Source organism: Chiloscyllium plagiosum, chromosome 15, assembly GCF_004010195.1.
Source record: "Chiloscyllium plagiosum isolate BGI_BamShark_2017 chromosome 15, ASM401019v2, whole genome shotgun sequence".
Taxonomy (NCBI): Eukaryota; Metazoa; Chordata; class Chondrichthyes; order Orectolobiformes; family Hemiscylliidae; genus Chiloscyllium; species Chiloscyllium plagiosum.
In genome coordinates, this window is record NC_057724.1 from 31644163 (window position 1) to 31670091 (window position 25929).

Here is a 25929-nt window from a genome sequence, read left to right on the forward strand (position 1 = left end):
TAGTTTTCACACAGAGGGTGGTACGTGTATGGAATGAGCTGCCAGAGGAAGTGGTGGAGGCTGGTACAACATTTAAGAGGCATTTGGATGGGTATATGAATAGGAAGGGTTTGGAGGGATATGGGCCATGTGTTGGCAGGCGTGACTAGATTGGGTTGGGATATCTGGTCGGCATGGACGGGTTGGACCGAAGGGTGTGTTTCCATGCTGTATATCTCTATGACTCTGTGGCTCTATCTGGTTCACCAATGTACTTTGGGGAAAGAAAATCTGCCATCCTCCCTCCGTAAACTACATTAACTCAGCAATATAATGCTGAATGCTCTTTGAAATAGCCAAGCAAGTTGTATTTAACTTCTACAAAGTCTGATTTTAAAAAATCATGTATTCCTTTTATTTGTTCATGGGGTGAGATATTGCTGGCTGGCCAGCATTTAATGTCCATCCCTAGATTCCTTCATAAACTGCTACATTCCTAAAGTTGTAGGGATATTTAAGTTTTGTTAGGAAGGGATTTCCAGGATTTTGATCCTGTGAAGCAATGGCAGTACATTTCCAAATTAGGATATTGTGTGGTTTGGAGGGGAACTTGCAGTTGGCACGGCTTCCATGTATTTGCTAACCTCGTCTTTCAGGGTGGTAGAGGCTACTGATTTAGACAGTGCTGCCAGAGGGACCTTGATGAGTTACTGTAGTGCTTCTTATAGCTGGTCGACACTGTTGCCATTGTGCAATGGTGAAAGGAGTGAATGTTGGCAGTGATGAATGGAGTGTTCATCAAGCTTGCTGTTTCATACTGTCTGATGTCAAGCATTTCGAGTGTAGTTGATCTGCACTCAACAAGACAATTGGAGAGTATTCCATCACATTCTCTGCATAATTCCTAGTGTCTGACCCGCTCTTATGGCCACAGTATTTACTGGCTGACCTGCTTTAGCTTCTGGCCAAAGGTAATCTGCAGGATAGTGATAGTCGGCAGTCATTGAGAGAATTCCATTGAATGTCAAGGGGAGAAAGTTGAATCCTCTCTTGTCAAAGATGGTCACTGCCCTATACTTTTGTGGTGTCAATGTTATTTACCATTTATCTGTCCATCTCTGGTTATTGTTGACATCTTGTTGCATATGGACACTTCAGTATCTGAAGTGTGCTGAAAGGTGCTAAACATTGGAACACTGATGATTGCACATGACCACCACTGACCTTGTGATGGAGCAAAGGTTATTGATGAAGCAGCTGAAGGTGGCTGGGCTCAGGGCACCAACCTCGGTAATTAGCACTTTGTGGTGCAGTGGTACTGCCCGTACCTCTGAACCAGGAAGTCCAGGTGCAAGTTCACCTACTCCAGGGATGTATAATCGTATCTCTGGACTGACTGATTAAAAATATTTAGCAAGGAAGAAAGAAAAGACCTTCATCATCTTTGGGAGCTCCTGTGCTGCAGTGGAAGTGACCCTGCCACCGGACCAGAAGGCCTGGGTTGAAGTCCTGCCTGCTCCCAAATTGTGTAATACCATGCCTGAACAAGTTGAGTAAAATGTTTACCTTCAGGAATTCAAGTCTCATCTGCTCCAGAGACATATAATAACACGTATGAACACATTGATTAGTAAATTTCTCCCATCAGGAATTCCTGCAGAAATGCCCTGAGTCTGTGATGTTTGACTTATAACAACCAGATATGATTGGTAACCAGCAAACATTTGCCATCTGATTCCTATTGACTCCAGATTTTCCAAGGATGCTTAATTCCATACTTGGTCAGATGCTGTGTGGATGTTAAGGGCAGTTACTTTTACCTCACCTTGTCTCTTCTTTGTTGGAACTGAAATTGAGAATCAAGCAGTTGTTCAACTGGACTGTGGGACAATGACTCAGGAAAAGACAAGGCTGAAGTACGTGCATCCATCTTGAGATCTAAGCTCTGTAGTCTCCCACATCCAGTCATGAATGGGGTGGACTATTTAACAACTCGCTGGAGGAGGCAGCTCCACCAGGATCTCCATCCCCAATAATCAGTGTGAAGGGTAAGCATTTGCCTACAGTTTCAGTCAGAAATATGGAGTGGATGACCTATCTTGGCTTCCTCCTGAGGTCCTCAGCATTACATGTGCCAGTTTTGACATCATGTGGAGCATCAATTCACTCCACATGATGTCAAAACACAACTGGTTACCGGACACTGCAAAGGAAATTAGTCTGGACAACATTTGAGCAGTACTACTGATGACTTGTGCTCCAGAACTAGCAGCACCCCTAGCTAAACTCCTCCAGTACAGCTACAACAATGGGATCTATCCAGCTATGTGTATAATTTCCCAGCTCCATCCAGTCCAGAAGAAGGATAGATCCAACCCGGCTAATTCCACCCCATCAATTTATCCTCAATCAAAACGATAGAAAGCACTGTCATCATCAGTGATTTAAAAAGCACTTACTCAACAACAATATGTTCATTGATGCTCAGTTTGGGCTCCAATAGACATTGAGAAAAGAGCTGAACTCCAGAGGGGAATCGAGGGTGACTTCACTTGATATCAAGGCAGCATTTGACTGTGTGCAGCATTAAGGACCCCCAGTAAAACTGGAATCAATGGGAATCAGGTGGGGGATCTCCCTGCTGTTTCGCACAAAGGAATGTGGTTGCGGTTGTTAGGGTCAATCAACTCATTCACAGGAGTTACTCAGGGTAGCATCCCAGGTTCAACCATCTTCAATAACCTTTTCTCCATTATAAATGTCAGAAGTCAGATCCTTCACTGATGATTGCACAATTTCAGCACTGTTTGCAACTCCTCACACGGAGGTAGCCTCTGTCCAAATACTGCCTCTTTGATTTGGACCGCATCTAACATCTTCAACACTCACTTCTTCTACCACTGATGTTCAATTGTAGCAGTGTGTATCATTTACAAGATGCACTTGCAACAACTTGCCAAAAAGCTTAGACAGTACCTTCCAAATTCCTGACCTCTAATATCTAGAAGGACAAGAGCAGTAAACGCATGGGAACACCACCTGGATGTTCCCTTTCAAACCACACACCATCCTGATTTGGAAAAATGTAACAGTCATTGCCATTGGCAAAAGTGAGGACTGTAGATGCTGGAGATTAGAGTAGAGAGTGTGGTGCTGGAAAAGCACAGCAGATCAGGCAGCATCCAAGGAGGAGAATCAATGTTTCGGGTAAAAGCCCTTTCCTGATGAAGGGCTTTTGCCCAAAACATTGATGCTCCTGCTCCTTGGATGCTGCCTGACCTGCTGTGCGTTTCCAGCACCACACTCTTGATTCACTGTCAATGGTCAAAAGCCCTGGAATTTACACCTTCTCAGCACTGGGGTGGAGTGGAAGAAACCCGAAGAAGCACAGCAGTCAAAGGAAGCAGCTCACTCCCACTTTTTCCAGGGCATTTGGTGATTGGCAGTAAATGCTGGCCTAGCCAGGGATTCCCACATCCCATGAATGAATGAAAGGCATTTTTGCACATACTGAAAGGGAAAAACACATTCTAACAAAGGAAATTTCCATAGATTACACTCTGATTCTACAACCAGCTTTTTTTTTTAAAATGAAGAACTGCAGATGTTGGAAATCAGAAGCAAGAACAGAAATTACTGGAAAAACTCAGGGCTGGCAGCATCTTTGGAGAAAAATCAGTTAACGTTTGGGTCCAGTGACCTTTTCAGAACTGAAGCTCTCTCCACAGATGCTGAGTTTTTCCAGAAATAAATTATTATAAACATATTCATTTAAAGTGGCTATTTGCCCAAACTGGTATTTGAACATTGCTCGGTTGAGTACAGACTGCTGATTGGCGTTTCCCAGACTATATGCACTTAAACAACTAACATTTATAATAGAGTTGTCCAGTTGATTTGGGTGCAACTATCTTCATTTCAAAATGAAAGAGTTCTTGAACAAAAAGTTGATGGCACATTTCACTTGCATTTTAAATGTGAAAACAGAACTATTTCCAACATTTTCTGATGTTATTTTGAATTCCTAAATGAGCTTCCTTTTGTTTTAGTTTACTTCTCTTCCACAAGTGCCCAGCTTGAAGAAGCTCACTGTTTTCTCCACTGGATTTGCATTTATCCCTTTTGCTTTGTTTGCCACTTTTACCAAGCTCTGTACTTCATCTTTAAAGCCTTCCAAAACCCCACTAAATTAGTGCTGAGTGTTGTTTTATTGACCAGACCAACTGGCTCGTGATTTAACAATCCACATTTCTACAATACTATTCACATAATGTGAAAATCCATGAAAATGCTTCACATGCGAAAGGAAAAGATAATGAGGATGGAAAGGGGAAGGGTAACAGGAAACATAAACAGTCAGAAAGGCTTTTGGGAGATTGTTGAAAGAAAGATGTCAAGGCAGAGGGTGTTCCAAAGGCCACACAGTGGCTGACAAAGCAACAACTAACGTTTTATTCACATTTGTGGTCATTCCAAGTTATTAATCTTTCCACAGTTTTATTAACGACTGATTCATATCATGATCAAACTTCTGTTGACAAACAATTCAGCTCAGATACCTTTGGTAACTTTTTATTCCGATCAAACCACTGTCAGTAATTGTCTTTAGTCTTTTACCAAAAATAAATCCAAGAATTAACGAATTGTGCTGAAAACAGGCTCTATTTTTTTTTCAGAAACGGTGGACATTTAAAATAGAAAGATCCTGCCACTGCTCATTTACCACCTCAGAGAAACCTCTTACGGCCATACCAGACGGGGAATTTGCTCTCTTTAGTGATGCTGTTTGTTAAACTAGTAACGACATCAATTTAATCTCCTACTCACTTCATTTTGCAGCAGCTCCTCTTCCTGGACAACAACAGAGGCAGGAGAAAGAAGAACCACGACAAGACCATGGAGAACTCCGCACACACCACCACCTACTGACGCATAATGCCAATCACACCCTGCAGTTGAGACACAGCTGGAGTCCTCGATGCAGAATTTATTAAAACAATACGCAATAAAGCTATTTGAGCAAATGCAGATGATAAAATCTGATTAACCCAATGTAGAGGAAATTGAAAATACATAATGTTAATTATCATTTGTATTGATAATTACAATTTTGGAGGAATTTTATCCTGGTACGTGAGGAAGAGGCTATCTGTCTGTTAGGTTCTTGATGTGGAGGTGAGGGTGCTGGACAACAAAGTTAAAAATCACACCCCGCCAGGTTATAATCCAATAGGTTTATTTGAAAGTACAAGCTTTCGGAGCGCTGCTCCTTCGTCAGGTAACTAGTGGGGCAGGATCATAGGTCACAGAAATTATAGTAAGAGATCAAAGTGTCATACAACTGATGTGATATATTGAACAAATCTAGATTGCGGTTAAGTCTTTAATCACTTAGAATGGGAATGCCAACTCTATTTTGATTTAATCCCTGACCTCCCCTTCACTGTTTGATCACGCAGCATTGCCCTTTGATGTGAAGGACAGTGCTTGTCACTGGCCACTCGGGTGTTTTCCTATCTTCCTGGTGGTGGAATTTGAATAAAGATTCGTGCACTTTGTGAAAAAAAATTAAATAAACAGGGACTTCACACACACCATGGGTAAAAAAAAGAAAAAAAAGAATGGGAATGCAAGTTTCGATTGATTAATATGTAAATTCCAGAACTTCTTTCAAGTCACAGTCCCGAGACAACTTACAGCTTTATCAGTATATTAAAAAAGTGACATCTCAGTTCAGACGATGCATTAGAGGTTTAAGGGTCTGTAACTGTGTGTGTGTATAGTGTAGTGGGTTCACCTGTAGTGTGACATGAACCCAATATCCCAGTTGAGGCTATCCTTATGGGTACCAAACTTGGCTATCACCCTGTGCTCGGCAACTCTGCGTTGTTGCGTCTCTCGAAGTCCGCCTTGGAGGACGGTCACCCGAAGAGGCAAAGCCAAATTTTCTTGACTGCTGAAGTGCTCCCCCATCTGGCTATGTCGAGGGCATCTTGAAACCCATTGTCCAGGGGACCTCCAGCTTCTATTGTGACTCTACAGAAATTCACACAGTCTCCTCTGCTGATTGTTATACATTTACAAGTTGTACAAACTGATGATTTTTATGTTTTAAAGAAACTTTAAACAGCTGATCAGACTTAGGTGTTATTCTACATAGTCTACGTAATATCAGATCAGTAAGTTAAGTTTTATGTTTTTCAACCAAGGGTTTTTGTCAGATAACACAGTGAAACTTGCTCCTGCATCAAGCTTAGATGTTTATTGACATAGATGAGGTCTGTGATGTCTTGTTCAGATGAGTCACCTATTTTCCCATAGGAATGGCTTAAACATTTCTTCTAAAGGATGTATTTCACCAAAAAAAAATGTTCTAATGGAAGTATATTATGAGAGTCAACATTTTCTAATGGTTTTGGGTATAAAATATTACGTTTTTGTTGACATAACTAGCACTGTTTCTGTTATTCAAAGATTATTCCTGGTTTTTGCACATTTTTTGACAATTCCCCACTATTTCACAAAAGTGACATTCTTGTGATAGAGTTGAATGCAACTTTTGTTTATGTGGTTTCTTTGTACCACATCTTGTACAGTATCTCCCAGCAGCAAAGGATTTGGACACTCTTTGCATTGGTTTGTTGTGTGATTGTTTAGAATGCTTGCCCTTACACAGTTGATAAGTTCTGATCATCCTCTGAAGTAAATTTGTCCTTCCATTCCTCAGATTTTTCTGTGTTTGTTTCTGAATTTCAGCTGATAACACAACCCTGATAGACTTTTCCAGTGTAAGAACTTCCTTTGATTGTAAAAGAACTGAAAGAGATGGATTAGAAATTTTGGTGACCGTTCTGTCTCTATATAGTTAATTAGATTATGGTGTTCCCTATTCACAAAAATCAGGCAGGATATAAAGTTATAGAGTCACAGAGTCATAGAGATGTACAGCACAGAAACAGACTCTTCAGTCCAATTAGTCCATGCTGACCAGATATCCTAATCTAATCCAGTCCCATTTGCCAGCACTTGGCCCATATCCCTTTAAACTTTTCCTATTCCTATACCCATCCAAATGTCTTTTAAATATTGTAATTGTATTCAGCCTCCATCACTTCCTCTGGCAGCTCATTCCATATATGAACCACACTCTGTGTGAAAAAGTTGTCCCTCAAGTCCCTTTTAAATCTTTTCCCTCTCACCCTAAACTTACACCCTCTAGTTCTGAACTTCCCAATCTAGGGAAAAGACTTTGTCTAGTTACTCTATCTATGCCCCTCATGATTTTATAAATCTCCATTAAGTCATCTCTTGGTGTCCGATGCTCCAGGGAAAACAGCCCCAGCCTATTCAGGCTCTCCCTAAAGCTCAAACCTCCAATCCTGGTAACATCCTTAAGAATCTTTTCATTGAAGAAATTGTCAACACATTATCCTGGAAACTTGTCCTTTATTGAATTTTACTCTTTCAATTTTATAATTTGGTCTCAAAGTAAAATAGTTGTCAGATGCTATAAATACATCATCAGAGCTATCAGTCTCCTTTTAAATGCTTTTATGTTAATAGCATTGTCTGTTTACTGGTGGTACAGAACAAAACAGTGTGTTAACTTGTTCTGCTTGTGGTTTTATTTATCTGAAGGAATTCTGTATCTCATGAATTATTTCTTCAACGCTCACCAAGAAAATTCTGTACCTGAAGTATCTGTAACCTTGGATCTGCCTGGAGGTATCATAACTTTCTCCATTAATTTATTTAATTTAAACTTCTCACTCTAAATTCTGAAGGCTTTTTAAGTTTTTATAAAATTCTACAGTATCTTTAGCTTTTTGACTTTAAGTTGAAGCATGATTTCATTTCAATTGCTTTAAAATTCATTGGAGAATATTGTGGTAAAGAATTTTTTGGAATTGTAATAAATTTTTAATTACTGATACAGTAAAATAAGAGCCATTACTAAGTGATAAAATTGTAATAAGCTGTTACATTAAAACACCTTCAGTGTTAAAAATTATATCTTTGTAATTTTTAAATATTTGAAACTTTTTAAGAGGTTTAAATTGTAAATATGGTCTTACAATAAAGATTTCAATTTAGTTTTCAAATATTTGAAAACTATAAAAACTCTTTAAATTGACACTTTTTTCATCAAATTAAGATTGTGAAATAAAGAACTATGATTGAGGATTCATGCCTTTATACTGTTCTTCCTGATCAGTTTCCCTCTGCATCAAAATGGCTGTCTTTTATTGTTTTTGCTTTTTCCCTTTTTAACTGAAAAACACAGGCATTGAACCACTTGTATACTTTTAAAATATTTTTGTTTGTATAACAAAAATTTGTTTCATCTTCAAAATGATTACATTCAGTAAAATTTCTTGCACCTACAACTTATAGGTCTTGAACCTTTGGACTGTGTTGGCAGTTTGAAGAATATTTTAAGAAGAATTTGTCAGCAATTTATATATATAATATTAAACAGTGAAAACAATGTTCATTTAATCCAAGAAATGTTTTCAGCCTTCTGTCAACTTCCTCATCCACAATATTGCCATAAAAATAATTATTTTCACCTTTCCTTCTCGGGACTCAATTTACTTCTGGAACCTGAAGTTAGTTTCTTCTTTCCTGGTTCACATAGAGTCATAGAGTTTTTACTGTGCAGGAAAGGCACTTCAGCACATTATGTTCATGCCTGTCATCAAGCGTTTACCTATTGTAAGCCTACTTTCCAGCACTTGGCCTGTAGCCTCGTATGCTTGGGCAAGTGCTCATCTTAAATGTCTTGATAGTTCTAGACTCTGCCACCCTTTATGGCACTGAGTTTCAGAAACCAACCATCCTCTGGACGAAAAATTATTTCCATAAATCTCCTCTAAGTTTTCTCCAGTGAAGTGTCACAGGGTGCTGAGGCCTTAACTATTTACAACATATATTAATGGCTTGGATGATGCAAGTGAATGTCCGACTGCCAAATTTGTGGATTACATAAAAAATAGGTGTGAAGAGTAATAGAGAGGATGGCACAAGGTGTCGACACAGGGATTAGATTCACGACAGTGAGGAAACAGGCCCTTTGGCCCAACAAGTCCACACTGATCCTCCAAAGAGCAACCCACCCAGACCCATTCCCCTACATTTACCCCTAATTAATGCACCTAACACTACGAGCAAATTTATCATAGCCAATTCACCTGACCTGCATGTCTTTCGACTGTGGGAGGAAACCGGAGCACCTGGAGGAAACCTACGCGGACACGGGGAGAATGTGCAAGTCCACACAGACAGTTGCCTGAGGTGGGAATTGAACCTGGGCCCTTGGCGCTGTGAGGCAGCAGTGCTAACCACTGAGCCACCGTGCCGCCCCCAACTTTGGACAGGTTATTGAGTTGGTAAAAGATTGGCAGATGGTACAATGTGGGAAAGTGTGAAGTTATGCACTTTGACAGGAAGAACAGATGAGCTGAATATTACTTAAAGGGGGAAAGACTGTTGAAAGCTGCATTATTGAGGAATTCGAAGACGTCTTAGTGCATCAATCATAACAAAGTACCAAAGAGTAAGAGTGAAGACAAACGGGCTTTAGGCCTTTAATTTAAAGAGAATGTTGTATAAAAAAAAGCGGTCTTGGTAAAACGATATAAGAAATTTCTCAGACCACAGTTGGATTACTTTGAAGAGTTCTGATCCACTAATCTAAGGAAAAATATACTGGCATTGGAAGAAGCTTAGAGAAGTATCACAAGGATGATTTGGATATAGAGTGATTTTCGTATGAGGAGTGGTTAAGATTGAGCTCATACCTACTGGAGTCTAGCAATACAAGAAGAAAGAGATGAGACCTTATTGAAACATCTAAGATTCTTAGAAGGCTTAACAGAGTAGATGTGGAAAGTTTGTTTACCTTTGTAGGAAAGTGTAGGACCAAAGGGTATAATGTCAGAGTAAGGAGGCACGCATTTAAGACAGAGATGATAAAAACCTTTTTCTGTTAGAAGGTACTGAATCTGTAACTGAATACTGAAGCAATAAAACAGTAACTTAAGTAAGTGTAGACAAAGTAGTAGAGGAAGGGGAGGGAGTTTAATGGTAATAATACATCAGTGAATAACGTCTAAGTAAATAATTGTAGTAAAATATAAAATTAAAATATCTTTAAATGAAAGAATAAAATGTTCTAACTATACAAAGTAATGTAACAAATAGAGGTAAATGGGTTTGACATATTCATCATTGCTGAGTCATGGTTGCAAGGTGCTCAACTTTGAACAAATTAAACTGACAAAGATAGCATGGAAAATAATTTTGTAGAATACTTTCATGACAGCTTTTTACAATAATATATTGTAGAACCAACTGGGGAAAAACCTTATATTACATCTGGTATTAAACATTAATGCAGGGTTAATTAGTGTTCTTATAGTGAAAGATCTTTAGGGAGTTATATTAAAATTAGCTTACATATTAAGTTTAAGAAAGATATATGAATCCCAAACAATCCTCTTAAAGGTATGAACGTTTAGTAAATGTAAGCTTATTAAGGTTGATTAACTGAATAGACCAAAATCTATGATGATAACTAAAGAGCAGGAAATGTTTGAAGAAATTATGCAAAATTTTTAATGAAAGTATATTTTGATAAAGTCACAGACATGGTGAGAAAAATCAATCTGTAGTTTACTAAAATGTTATGGAACAAGCATGTAATATTGCAAAAAGTTGATGAAAGCATGTGAAAGGTTAGAGTTAATAGGAAACTTCTTCACTCAAAAAGTTGTGAAGCTTTGGAATTGTCTGTCATGAATGCTCCATTGATGAGTACGTTAAGGCTGAGAAGAATACAATCAGGGCTGATCATCTGCCTCAATTCCACTTTCCCACCCTCTCAATATTTCATATGGTTCCCTGGAAGATCAAAAATCTAAAGACTGGTGGAGTAGATGCGGTGGGCTCTATGGTCCAATCTTGCTCCTTTTTTTAGTGTTCACATGTCAAGTACAAGTCTTGAGTGACAGTAATTGCTACTGTGAGTGTGATGGAGGTGTGGTGCATTAAACATTATGAGAAGGTGGCATTGTGGGTATGAGATGTCCAAAGAAGATGCATTCATTGACACTGACTATCCTGAGTAGTCATGATTTGGAGATGCTGGTGTTGGACTGGGGTGTACAAGATTAATAATCATACAACATCAGGTTATAGTCCGACAGGTTTAATTGGAAGCACTAGCTTTCTGAGCACTGCTCCTTCATCAGGTGGTTGATTCCAAACTCTAACATTTGATCTTTCTGACCGTCTACTCTGGTTTCCTTCTGAGAGTAGTCCTTAAGAATGTCCTGGTCTCACTGAGACCATAATATTTTTCCACCTGTCTGAATTTTTTTCACCTAACTCTGCGGCTTCGGTCCTATAGGGAATTAAGGATTTAGCGCCTAAGGTGTAGGAACTGTCACCAAGTTCATTCAGCTGAGGTGTGTAGATGAATTTATGTTCCACCCTCTCCATTTAAACAGGTGTAAATTATGGTGCCTGGGCCAAAAGATTGAGGCACAAGATTTTTGTTTTCATAAACCCAGAGGAAGAAGCTGATTTCAAATGGTCTGGGGAGTTTATAAGTTGAACCAAGGGTTATAGTGAAAGGATGAAGCCATGAAGCGAAATATTAATGACAACGAAAGTACACAAAACAATTCTAATGCAATCTTGTCATTTGAAATATTCATTTTTGATGTGTTTAGTTGTTTAAATCTTATTAGGAACTGTAGTTGCTGGGAACAATAAAAAAATGTAGATTTGAGAACTTGGGAAATGTTGCATGTTAAAAGAAAGACTCTCCTTAAGTAGATTACATTAAGCATTGGGGAAGACTGTTTATCAGGTAGGATGGTTTATGATTGCTTCAACAGTCCAGAAATGACCTTCATCACCTCTTATTGTTAATTTTAGTTTGCATTTGATAAAACAGAATAAAAATAAAAGCAATTTATTGAGGTATGTGAACAAGTTATCACTCAATAAACTCTGAAAAACAAGTCATAATGCATCTCAACAACAAATGTAACTGGGCATTTGCTTCAGCAGGTAAAAGCTAATAAAGCAGATGCAGGAAATCTGAAATACAAACAAAAAGTACTGGAGACAATCAGCATGTCTGGCAGCATCTATGGAGAAAGAGACAGAGTTAATTTTTCAAGTCCGACAGAGGGAGAGAAGAATTTATCAACATTGCTTCTAATTTCCATCCTCCTCTCACCTTCACCTGGGGTCCACTGCTGACACTTCCCAGATGCAGGAAATCTGAAATACAAACAAAAAGTACTGGAGACAATCAGCATGTCTGGCAGCATCTATGGAGAAAGAGACAGAGTTAATTTTTCAAGTCCGACAGAGGGAGATAAGAATTTATCAACATTGCTTCTAATTTCCATCCTCCTCTCACCTTCACCTGGGTTCCACTGCTGACACTTCCCTTCGCTTCCTTGACTTCACCATTTCCATTTCAGGAGATAAGACTGTTCATTTAATATGCAGTACAACCCCACCAACTCCCATAGCACTTTGACTACACCTACTCGCATCTTGCTTCCTGCAAGGATTTTCATTGCATTCTCCGAGTTCCTCTGTCCTCCTCACATCTGTTCTGATGATTCCACCTTCCCCTGGGCTGCCTCCTGCATAACCTCCTCTTTGCTCACAGAGGATTCCCTCTCCCAGTGTGCTTGACAGGCAATCAGCCATGTCCAATTCATCTCTAACACTTTTGCCTTCACCCATTACCCTTCGTCTCAGAACAACAAGATATCCCCTTGTCCATATTTCTCTGCATTCAAAGGATCATCATCTGCCATTTCTGTGACATCCAAAAAGACACCACCATCAAATGTACCATCCCGTCCCCTCCGCTGTCAGTGTTCCACAGGGATCAATCCCTGTCTGACACCTAGTTCCACTCTTCCATTACACCCATTTCCTCACTCCCACACAGCACCTCCCAATGCAATCGTAGAAGGTTGAACTCTTGCCTATTCACCTCCTCCCTCCTCACTATCCAAGACCCAAAACACACCTTCCAGATGAAGCAATAGTTTACTTGTACTTTCAATTATGTCTTCTGTATTCACTGCTCACAATGCAATCTCCTTTATATTATCAAGATGAAGACTGGTGACTGCTTTGTGGAACATCTCTATCCTGGGTATCAGAATGACTCTGACCTTCCAGTTACTTGCCAATTCAATGAACCAACTTGCTCCCATGTGAACATATCCACCTTGGGACAGCTACAGCTTTTCAATGAAGCTCAGCACGAGCTGGAAGATCAGCACTTCATTTTCTGCTTAGGCAATTTACAGATTCAATATCAATTTGCATAATTTCAATGCATGACCTGTATCATCTAATTTTCTTGTTTCTCCCATGCTGTACTAGCCATGTCTTGTTTGTATCATGTTGACTTTGCTCTCTATGGAGTGGACCCATGTTCTCCATTTTCACCTTCAAATCCACTGGTTTTACATTTCTTTTCTCCCTTACCATCATTAGCACTGTCTTTGTCATTTGCTTGGGACACCCTCACCATCTTTTCCACTTGCACTTCCTCTCCCTCTATTAGCAGCAAAAGAATCACCACTTTCCAGCCCATTTTAGTTCTGTAAAAGGGTTATATCAGACTTGAAACAAAAACAGAAATTGCTGGAAAAGCTTAGCAGGTCTGGCAGCAACTGTGGAGAGAAATCACAGTTAACATTTCAGGTCTAGTGATCTTTTCACGGAACTCCCATATCAGACTTGAAACTGTTTTAAAATTAGTTTATGGGATATGGGTGTTACTGGCTAGGCCAGTATTTATTGTAGTCTCTAATTGCCCAGGGAGCAGTTAAGAAAGAACCACTTTGCTGTCAGTCTGGAGTTATATGTAGGGAAGACCAGGTAATGATGATAGATTTCCTTCTCTTAAGAACTGTCTCTCTCCACAGATGTTGCCAAATCTGCTGAGTTTCTCCAGCACTTTCTGTTCTTATATGTTCAGCAGATTTTATTCCACACAAACTTAAAACACTGAGGTCAGGCCAGGAACAGAATGGATTATTGTTTCTTTGATACATCAGTGCCTAATACAGCAGGAGTGACTCATTCATGTCAGACATGCAGAAATCTTGCACCAATTTCAATGAATAAAAGAACATCCATTGTTCTCTACTGTGCCATTGATCAAAATGACAGTAATAATATTACTGACATAAAAATCTGATTGAAATCGATGACATAATTTAAAATGACAGCTACTTGACTTATGCAACTTCGTCCAAAAATATTGAGGATAAAAAGAGTCATGAATCAATTTGAGTAGTCACATAATTATTTTAAAATATGTGCCCTGTATGTTTATTTCTGTCTTCTTTGAGTTGATTTATGTAAGTGGAAGATCATTCCGATGTAGAATATTGTGGATATACACTGCCATATGAGAACCTTTGGTGTTGGCAACTTGAAATGAAAGATGACGTCTTATGAAGCACCACATACTTTTCAATACTACCCTGAAGGAGATGACGAATTCATGAAATACATTACTCTCCTTACATCATGGATATTTGTTGCTGTGTCCACATCGCTGACTTTGTCAAAGTTGCTGAACCAGGTCAAGTACATTTCTCATGTACCTAAAGGCAAAGGATAATAATTTCAGACGTCATGCAGAAAAAGTAGTTTTTTTAAAAAAATGATGGCCTTGGTGTGTTGGGATAGATAGGGTATTCAAATAGATTTGAGCTTTGTAACTGCAATTTTACAATGTGAACTGAGCCAGATGATTTGTTACTTGCAGGTGAAAATATGCATTTTTGATTCATATAAATACAACTGTAGAACCCAAACCACAGTTATGAATGCAGTCATGAAAACTAAGTTATAATATGTAAATTTAGTATACACTAGTGATCAGTTCTGAATTCAACTTCTGATACTGTTGACTTTGACTTTTGGATGGATTTGGAGCCAATGTGATTAATATTTATAACTGTGGAAGATTAAACAGAAAAGTATCTTGACTTTCCAAAATCCTATTGGTAAAATCAGGTAAAAGTTGTCAGAACTATGAATGGTTAAAACAGTAAATGATAAACCAACTAATTTCTTTGATTAAAGATAATCAGTTTCTTTGGTTAAAGATAATCAGAATTAATGTGTATGATCCCAACAGTTAATTTGTAAACCCAGCTGCAAGACAAATGTCTGATCTGTTTGCTTTATTTTTACAAAATGAACTGTATTTCCAAATTTTTACAGATCTCCTGTCATAATTAAGTCTCAATGTGTAACTCAATCAGTTTAAAGGAAACTGTGTATACAACTGCTTTGCTCCACCGAATAACCTTATTAAATTCCTGGCTGTGGTCTCACTAAGATTAAATCCAGATTAAATCTAGAAATCTAGTTTATCTGATCACAGTACCCATTCATCTATAATATAGCTTCAAAAGATTAAATTTCACTGTCAAACAAGGAAGAGACAATATACTAATTTAAAATCATGGCTGTGCTCCAGGGCACAGGAGAAGAAAACTCAACCTGCAAAATTGGCACACTGAGAGCAGGATTACTCTAAAATGTGCAGCCAACCATAATCCAATGCACAGCACTCACTGTCCTCTGATAAATCCACAGCAACAATAATAACCAGTTGTATTTTTAAAATATTTTAATAGGAAAAATTGCCAAGGCACTTCATGGAAATGTAATCAGATAACAGAATCTGATTGACCAATACCTTTTGCCTATCATTTACTACATTCCGCAATGTGCTCCACTCTTTAATGGTGCTTTGGCCTGCAGCACCAATCAGAGATTCAAATAACAAAAACTCACATCATAAGTTCCGTTTCTTTTTAAAGACGTGGGTAAAATTCATTTCAGTTTGTCAAGGATGTCATTAAGATCTTACATTTTTTTAGTTGATTTGTTAGCCCTGTCCTGACCTTTTATAGGGGTCTGGATTGGGTGGTCAGGCTTGTGGATTTTGGGAAGGAGGTAGAATTGGACGGTGGCCCAACATTTCAACTCCCCCTCTCACTCTGCCAAAGACATGCAGGTCCTGGGCCTCCTCCACCACTGCTTCCTCACACCCTCATCTTCCGCCTCGGAACACTTCAACCCCAGGGCATCAATGTGGACTTCACCAGTTTCCTCATTTCCCCTCCGCCCCACCTTACCCCAGTTCCAACCTTCCAGCTCAGCACCGTTTTGCCTGAAACGTCGATTTTCCTGCTCCTTGGATGCTGCCTGACCTGCTGTGCTTTTCCAGTACCACTCTAATCTAGACTCAGGTTTCCAGCATCTGCAGTCCTTGTTTTTACCACCCTGACCTTTTATAACCAGATTTTTCTTTCATGTATTTACTCCATTACGCTGAGCTTCATCTTGTGTGTCCAACATGTTGATGTGATGTGGCCAGTGGGTGGGTGATGAGAGTTGGCATGCTTTCTGTTTTTGTGTGTTAGTCAGCCATGGGTGAATAGCTCCACTGAATATGAGATTATAAGAAATAAGAACAGGAATAGGCTATTCAGCCCATCAAGCCAGTCCCACCATTCTGCAAGATCATGACTGATCTGCCAGAGGCTTCAACTTCCTTTCCTTGCCAGCTCAGCATAGCCATCAACCCCTTCATATTTCAAAAACCTATGTACATCTGTATTTTCCTCAAAAACTCTATGATTCCTCTTTTAGAACTTTCAATGATCTAGCCTCCACAACTCTTGGAGGTACAAGATTCCAGATATTCATTACCCTCTGGGAGAAAATAAATACCTTTGCATCTCAGAATTTAAGAAGTGTCCCCTTATTCTGTGACTATGTCCCCTGGTTTGTATTCCCCCACTAGTGTAAATATCAACATCTATCCTGATTGGCCCGTTCAGAATCTTCGATGTTTTAATAATATCACCCCTCATTCTTTTAAACTCTCATGAATAAAGGCCTAAAATATTTAGCTGTTCTAGGTAAGTCAATTCCTTCATCCTGCTTTATGGATACATCAGAATCATTGAAACCTAAGGGAGTAAAGCCCCAACATAAAACTTGGAGCAAAGTGCTCAAGTAAACTGTCTGAACATGTACCTTTTTCATCATCCCCTGCAACCAAGCTGGTGCCAAACATTATGCTTTTCAATCTTTGGGCTCAGCCGGGGAGGTTAAGAGGGTGACCCTGAATCTTGGACATCACAGGTCTCCATACATTTTGCCCAGGTTTGTGCCCTGGCGAGGACACTCCAGTTTTACTGTAGAGTGTTAACAAAATACAAGGATAACAGTTGCACATGATAAGCACATGTCAATTGGCACAGAGAACAGGTGCTCTGGGGTGTCCCTAATAGTTGAAGGGAACATCACATCTTACTGGTCAGCCACTCAAGTCAGGAAGCACCCAACGGTAAGGTGCTCATCCACCAATCTGCTTCATTGGTTGCTTGAGGCTTCGATTCTCTACACAACAAAATCCACTGCAACAAGCAAAGAAATAAAACAAACCAAAAGAAAGAAGATCTTTGATTGACAAGTTTGAGTGTCAGGAGCTTTTGCATGGACTGATAGACAACCTGCAGCTGGGTGATAATACATGAAAGGCAACTATGATCAATAGGGAATGTGATGGCTGAATACTGTTATTGCATTGCTACAAAAGACTAGACTTGCTGAGATTAGGTCACTGAAGGAAAAACATTCCATGATTATCTCGCAGACGCAGGGTTTAAATCAAATACATGATCAAGGTATTGCCTCCATTGTAAGGAATTTACTGTTCTCAGTGATAAAACCCACCACAAATAGTTCAAAATGTGTTCTCTTCCACTTCTTTTCAACTCAAACAGTGCCTGTGAACCTCCTGAGTACATGTGCTTCAATGCTATGTTTCATTATAGAGGTGAAATACCAATTCTCTCAGGAGGTGGACTCTGCTATCAGGAAAATTCCTGAATCAGAAATTCTTCATTTACAAGGATATTTTAAAACAAGATTTGGTGTGGACCCTGAAGCAGTCTGTGAAAAATAAATGTAAACAGACAAACTACTGGGAACCTTTCAACTACCACAACTTTGAGTAACTCACAATTTCTTTCAGAACAAAACATGTTACATAGAACCCTGGAGATAACCAAGATCAGAGCATTGGCCCCAGCTGAAACTGATCACCAACCAATATGATTTGCTAAACTGCATTCTCAATGTACACAGTTACCACAGTGCCAGCTGCAATAAAGATCACACCCTGGTGTCAACTGGGGTGGCAATGCAACTCTTGAAGCTTTTTATTCAAAGCAGAAAGGCTATCCTTTGATTAACATCAGCCACACTGGATATCCAGGTAATAAGCAATTGTTCTGTCACTAAGTTCAATACACACTGTCTGGCATTCTCACACTGAATGCAGAAGTTAATGTAATTCTAAAATACTGCACTACTTAACATATGGGAAGCAGAAACTGCTAACTGGTTTGAAACAAACCTCACTGTGATGGAACTTGCCACATGAGGAAAGTGGTATGCGCTCGTTAATTACAAAGAACGATCCATGCAAAGAGACTTCTAGCAGTTGCGAGAAGAAAATTCCAATAGATTAGATTACTTACAGTGTGGAAACTGGCCCTTCGGCCCAACATGTCTACACTGACCCTCCGAAAAGCAACCCACCCCCCTACATTTACTCCTTCACCTAACACTATGGGCAATTTAGCACGACCAATTCACCTAATCTGCACATTTTTGGACTGTGGGAGGAAACCAGAGAACCCAGAGGGAACCCACGCAGACACTGGGAGAATGTGCAAACTCCACACAGACAGTTGCCTGAGGCAGGAATTGAACCCGGGTCTCTGGCACTGTGAGGCAGCAATGCTAACAACAGTGCCACCATGCCGGCCTGAATAGACTGCTGGGTAGTATGCCAATGGCTACTGGTTACAACTCTGCCAGAATATCCACAGCTCCTTCTTCCCAGAGAATATCAGGAACATATATAAAAGGATTAAAAAGACATAGTTCCATCAGGAAAGTAATCAGCCATATTGAAAACAAAGGCAGCAGAAGACTTCACTGCTGCAATAAATGATTGGAGAGATGAGTGGAACACAATCATGAGCTATATTCTAGGTAAAACACTGTCACTGTGAAACAGATAAACTGTTGAAAGCCTGTGAATGATTGCAGAGCTGGATATTGAACATACAGTAAAGGAGTTTAGCAAAGTTATGGATTCACTTGTCATGGACAAAAATCAAGGTGATGATGCTATATTACTGAAACCAGACAAGCATGGAAACTGGCACTCCTTCACCATCTGCATGAATTCCTCTATCTCTGATAGAAGAATGGGCAGTACCTCAGGATATTCATGATGCAAAGATTATTAAGGCACCTCATTGCTCAAGTATTTTGGGGAAAAAACTGGCCTGTGTTGCAATTGTCAGGGTTTATATATCAGCAAAAATTGAGGCTGGTGAATTATGCACCTTCTTAGCCTGCTGTCATCCTCTGAGCAAATGAAATACGGAAAGCCATGCCAGAGTGGGGCTCTGAACCATTCCAAGTGATGAATAATACAAAGTTGACCATCACATCTCACATAATCTTTATCAGAAGGCTGCCACAGAATTTGTACTTGTATTAATGTATTATATAACTTCATTAAACTGGTGATTAAGCCTTCAATTTAATGATTTAAATCTTCCCATTTGTGATTACTGCCCAAAAACCTAGCACTAATTGTGGTGGAAACTCAGTGCCCTTTAATTCTCAAATACTCATACTTCTCTTGTGTAATATACGCAATAGTTATTGTTGACACAATTTACACAGCAACAGGATATGACAAAGAGACACGACCTCTTCACTTGTTTTTCCACACTGACCACATCAAGCAGCCTGACCAGTTTCAGTTCAGCTGAATTGTTTGCATGCTTCCATAGCCAAGAGAAATAGTAGGTAAAATAGAACTGTGGATGCTGGAATTCTGAAACAAAGATATTGCTGAAGAAACTGAACAGGTCAGGCAGCATCTGTGAAGAGAAGGCAGAGTTAGCTTTTGAGCCCAGTTCTTCAGAACTGGAGTTCTGTAGAAGGGTAATTGGACTTGAAAAGTTAAGTCTGCTTTCTCTCTGCTGATCCTGCCGAGTTTCTCCAGCATTCTCTGTTTTTTGTCTGTGGTATAATGGGATAGTATCATCTTAACAAAATGCAAGTATAAATATCCTTTAAACTTATCTTTCAGCAGCGGCATTTTAATTGACTGGGATGATAATGAAAAAGGCCCTGAAGAAGGGCTTATGCCCGAAACGTCGATTCTCCTGTTCCCTGGATGCTGCCTGACCTGCTGCGCTTTTCCAGCAACACATTTCCAGCTCTGAAATCCAGCATCTGCAGACCTCACTTTCTCATCCCTGATAATGAAAGATGGCTTGTGCTATTTAATTTACTTATTGAATTATTTGCCTGATTTGAAATGTGAATTAAGTGGTTAGAACTGGATTTTTTTCAAAATTGCAGCCTACACGGTTTTAGAGCCGCAGTATCTTCATTGCCATTGGTGTAAATATAAATAGATAAGACTGTAAAGAAAACACTCTCCAGTGATCTGTGCTGATGGAAAATACATCATCAGATTTAAATTTGATCCATAGAATTAACAAATGGGCAATGTTTATTACCAGCACTAATGCATTTGCTGATCTCAACCATGTTCACACAGGAGATAATAGAATTGCCCTCAGTATCCTTTGAACAAGTTAGTGAGAGTCTTTGTTTTTGATCACTATTTAGCAACTCACTGAAAACTCCATCTGCAAGTGTTAGCTAAACAGTGGGTCGAGGTTCTTTTTTATCCTCTAAGGTTCTAGCTTGTACCCTTTTGGGACTATTGTCTCTTGCACATTCCCATGGTCAAATGTCTTTAACGACCTTACTATTTACATTCATATGTAAAGCAGGGCTATTTGGAAAAACTCATATAGGTTTCTGGTACTCGTGGAATTGTATTCTAACTGACTCAAACCCTTCTGGAGAGTTGGGAAGAAAATTAGATGGTAAAAATAAAAGGTTAGATATCTTTATTTTGTATTAGAAATTGGAACCTGTATAAAATACAAACATTGAGCAAAATTGCTGGAGCTAGGCCAATGTACAATGATTAAGAAGTAAAATGCAGCCTTGTCACTTTAAGTCCCACTTGTCAATGACTTTATTCCTCTCTAAGTTGATCAACCTATTCTAATAAATGCTGTGTAAAAATCATCCTTATTTTTAAATCCCTCAGTAGTCTAACCCCATCCTAACTCTGAAATCTTCCCAAATCCTAGACCATCACGTTGTACCCTCCCCACAAGGTATTTCGTTCCTTTGATTTTAATCTTTTCTAAGTCTCCATTCCCTTCTCCTACCCACGGTGATTGAGGCTGTTTTCTTTCAAAAACTCTTCACCATTCCATTCTTTCCTTTAAAAACCTAACTCTGGCAGAGATTGATAAATTCTTGATCTTGTAAGGAATTAACGGCTATGGGGAGAGTGGAGGTAAGGGGAGTTGAAATGCCCATCAGCCATGATTAAGTGGCGGAGTGGACTTGATGGGCTGAATGGCCTTACTTCCACTCCTATGTCTTATGGTCTTTCACCAAGCTGTTGCCTCCTTCCCCAATCTCTATAAAGGTTGGTTTGGAATTCATTTTCCTCATGCTTTATTCTCACATCTGAAGTGCCAAATTATTATTTGGTTAAAGTTGTTAATGACAATACAAGTTGTTGAAATTTTTCCTGTTGACACTTGCCTTGACCTCAAATTATACAGAGCAATGTAACCCAAGCATCTTTTAAATCTGAAATACGGTATGCCTGCACTTACCATTTGGTGTATTGGTTGTGCAATAACTGACAGTACCAATTGCTGCACAGGACACTGGTAATTCACCTTCAGTCCCTCTCTCTGCACCAGGGTTTTGGGTCTTTATTGTTTCCCAGCGGGTGACGCAGCGCGTTGGGGAAATTCTGGGTTTTGCCACACAACAGAGCTGAAGAACCTTCTTTCTCACATCTTTTTGCCAATAGGAATAAATCAGCGGATTCAGCAGAGAGTTACACAGACTAAGGAGCCAGAGGTAGTCTTCAATGGTTGTATATAATTGGCACTTGGTGCAACACGCTTGCACAGAAGTTGCAATGAAGAAGGGCGTCCATGCAACCATAAAGCACCCAACAAGTATCCCTATGATCCTGACAGCTTTGACATCTCGGATGTGACAGCGAGGTGGTGGAGCAGGGCTGGAGACTGCACTGATTCGCTCACTTTCAAGGATTTGCCGTGTGTGGGAGTATGCTATTTTGAGGATTACGCTGTAGAAATAGACGAAGATTAAGGAAGCAGGAAGAAAACAAGAACAAAATACAATTATAATATACTTCGGATTGATGATCGAGAACAGGGTACAGGTCCCGTTGTACTCTTTAGGCTGTAGCTGCCTAATGATCACTGGAAGGAACCCAATTATAAGTGCTACAGTCCAGAGGCACACAATGATTAATGCCACCATTTTATCAAGCATCAGTCGGCAGTATTGTAAAGGTAGTTTTATAGCGAGAAAACGATCAAAAGCAACCGACACCATTGTTAATATAGAGGCAGCAGAGGGCGAGATTATAAGTGAAATCCGTAACATGCACAACTCTCTACTGGCGGTGAAATCCTGTCTAGTGAGCACTATGACAGCCGTTCCAAAGCAGGTAAATCCGACCAGCATATCTGCAACTGCCAGGTTCAACACAAAGCACAAGCTGGCAGACCTGTTCTTCAGAATCATCAGGACCAGCACCACCACCACGACAGCATTGGAAACTATGATCAGCAATGAAAGCACTGTCACAATACTGCCAAAGTGATTAACATCCATCGTGGAGAAGTTCAATAAACAGAATCTGGAAAATAAAACTGGAGTGCTGTCTACCACATCTGGTACGGTCGACGAAATAGAACCAGGAAGATAGCTGAAGCAACTATTATTTTAGAAATTATAAGGACCAGCTTGCTGTAGGTATAGCATAACAATCAAACGGAGAGCACTGTCGAAGGTAACTTTTAAAGGTTAGCTTTCTTTCCTGATTCATTGATAGCTGTGTTTGTGTCATAATGAAGAGCAAAGTCTTGTTGATACGCAGCAACAAGACTTCACCACCTCTGCTTTTCATATGTTGCTAACCAACAAAGCAGTATATGTGCTAAGATGAATCCCTTCATTTATCATGTCAATTATGATTGCATATGGAGTCTAATATTGAGGGATTTTCAGTTTTATCTTTTGTCATTTATTGCCCAGTTTGCTAGATAGGGAACATTAAGCATTTCTGATTATAACTCGTAAGCAACTTCCAGCAAGATGCTTCTAAACCATTATATGCTTTCCGCTATCCTTCTAACGCAGTAAAAATTACCTCATGGTGAGTTTATTTAAGATTATCTTTATTGGTATAGTTAATCACCTCTCACAGAAATGAAACATTGTGACCTTGTATTGAGAAATGGAGGTGAAAGATTAAGGTTCATTTTGAATAATATCAGTATTGACAAGAATAGGAGAGAAATGAGATAAGTTAGGAAGTGAGAGAGGATTTGAGAATAGAATCATAAAAACAACAGCAATCCATTTTCCATTAAAGCAGAGCGCAACATTTCTGTTAGCTATGGCTTTCTTTTAACTTGTACTTTACAAATTTCTACTTCACCCCCACCCTTTAATAGATATATTTTAATTAATCTGTATAGCATTTTAGGAGACATTGCTGAAGGAGGCTTGAACACAGGCCTCCTGGTCCAGAGAGAGGAATATCATGACCGCATAACAAGAGCCCCATACATCCTTGCTGTCAAACTTCACTGCAACCTCTCATCCACAAGAAGTAGACGGTGCAATGAATTTAAAAGCTGTAGGCAGAAAGAAGAGTATTAAACATTTTTGGATTAAGAAAATATGGTGAAGAGGGTCATTCACCACAGTAGAATGACAGAATATTACACAGCAGGTGAAGGCTATTTGGTTTAACAAGTTTGTGCCACTTGAGATATCTAGCTATTTCCATTCTTCCCCTTACACCATAAAAACTGACCAGAGGCTTTAAAACCACAACAGACTAAATAATTGGTAAATAAAGTGCAACACAGATAAATGTGTTATAATACATTTTAGGAGGAAGAGTAGGGAAGAACAACAATGTCTCTTATTACTTGCAAAGTCCAAGTCCTGATGGGGAAGGGGAACAAGTGGATCTTGGAATACAAAGACACTAAACAGTACAAATTGCACCAGAGGCTAGCAAGACCATCTTGAAAAAAAAAACAAAGAACAAAGCTTTATTTGTAGTGAAATAAGATTGATAAGTAGGGAATTTGTGTTAAACCTCAATTAAATCTTGGTTAGATCACAATTCAGAGTATTATTTTTGGTTTTAATAAAAAAACATACAGGAGCATAGGAGAGTGTGTGGACAAGATTTACAAGGATGATACCAAATGGGTGGTCACAATGATTAGGAAAGAGCTGATAAATTGAGTCACTTTTGAAAAACACAGGCTGACAGGTGACCTGATAAAGACCATTAAAATTATGAAAGGTTTTAATAACACCCATGCAGAGTTAATGCCTTCTCTTGTGGGAAATTTGTAATGAGATAGCATCAACATAACATAGTCATTAATGAATCCAGTGGGACATATGGAAGAAATCTTTTTATCCAAAGAATGATGAGAGTGTGGAACTCACCACTGCATGGTTTGGTTGAAGTAAGCAGCATTGATGCATTTAAGGAGAAGTTGGATAAACATATGAGGGTATGATTCATAAAGGGAGAGTATTCCAGAGCCTGGGACTTCGATATCTGAAGTCAAAACTATCAATAATGGAGCAATTAGAATGAGGGATGCACAAGAGAGTAGAAGAGGAGTGCAAATATTGTAGAGGGCTGTAGGTCAAGTGGAGAGCACAGAAGTAGGAAAATGCAAGGCCACAGAGAAATCTTAAGAGGATGGTTGTGTTAATTGGATGTAGAGGTAAAGGAGGCATGAAGTAAAGTTGCAGCAACTGATACAGGGTTTCTAAAATTCTTTGACAGGATTTGGGCTGGCTGCATTATTGTCCATTCTTAATTAGCCTTGAGAAGGTGGTGGTGAGCTGCTGTCTTGAACTGCTGCAGTCCATGATGAAGCAGAGGGGTTGGGGTGAGATATGCCCACAGTGCTGTCAGGAAGGAACCTCCACAATTTTCAATCAATGGTAGTGAATTAATGATGATATAGTTCCAAGTGAGGATGGTGTTCTGCCTTGGGTAGAAGCTTAGAAGTCTCTTGACCTTTCAAGAGTTAGAGGTCAGGGATTTCAAATGGCAGAAGCTTGGTGAGTTGCTCTGGTGCGGTGCTTTTAGCTGTCGGTATGCATTGCTGCCAGTGTTTGTTGGAGTTAGAAGGAATTAATGTTTAAAGTGGTCGTTGGGTTGCCAGTCAAGTGTGCTGCTTTGTCCTGAATGGTGTCAAATTTGAATGTTGCTGAATTTGCACACTCCAGCCATCCCACTGTTGACTTGAGCCTTAAGAATGGTGAACAGATTTTGTCAAATCTGAAGATTAGTTACTAGTCACAAAATTGCCAGCATCTGACCTGTTTTCGGAGCCATAGTATTTATGTGGCTGTTTCAGTTCAGCAAAAACCTGCAGGATATTGATAATGAGGATTCAGCAACAATGATACCATTGAATGTCAGTAGGAGATGGTCGGAGGAAGCCCTTGTTTGGTATATGTGAGATGTAAATATAATTTGCACTTATCAGCACAACTTTGAATGTGGTCCAGATCTTAATGTATATGGATATGGACTTCTTCAGTATCTGAGGAGTCATGAATGGTACTGAGGCTTGTGCAATCATC

General features: G+C 39.4%; 2 protein-coding genes across 3 annotated transcripts in view; both read right to left on the reverse strand.

Annotated features, from left to right (window-relative positions):
- Positions 1 to 5952, reverse strand: part of LOC122557546 (RNA-binding motif protein, X-linked 2-like) — a 20017-nt gene extending 14065 nt beyond the window's left edge. The window contains exon 1 of the mRNA XM_043705293.1: positions 5777 to 5952. Within this exon, the coding sequence (XP_043561228.1) occupies positions 5777 to 5952 (176 nt within the window). The remainder of the gene's footprint in view (positions 1 to 5776) is intronic.
- Positions 5953 to 6687: 735 nt separating this feature from the next.
- Positions 6688 to 23087, reverse strand: LOC122557203 (glucose-dependent insulinotropic receptor). 2 transcript variants are annotated; one of them, XR_006313766.1, is made up of 3 exons: positions 21867 to 23087; positions 14560 to 14639; positions 6688 to 6795 (listed from the first exon to the last, which is right to left on the reverse strand). XR_006313766.1 is itself a non-coding variant. In XM_043704639.1 (2 exons), the coding sequence occupies exons 1-2, from the start codon at positions 22906 to 22908 to the stop codon at positions 14632 to 14634; spliced, it is 1050 nt and encodes a 349-aa protein (XP_043560574.1). In that variant the 5' UTR covers positions 22909 to 23087; the 3' UTR covers positions 13798 to 14631. The 2 variants fall into 2 exon arrangements, 1 of the variants encoding a protein (XP_043560574.1); XM_043704639.1 differs by lacking the exon at positions 6688 to 6795 and having other exon boundaries at positions 13798 to 14639.
- Positions 23088 to 25929: the final 2842 nt, after the last annotated feature.

What these genes read in the sequence shown, in the direction of transcription:
- LOC122557203 (XM_043704639.1), bottom strand. Translation starts at nt 22,908, where the DNA reads ATGGATGTTAATCACTTTGGCAGTATTGTGACAGTGCTTTCATTGCTG.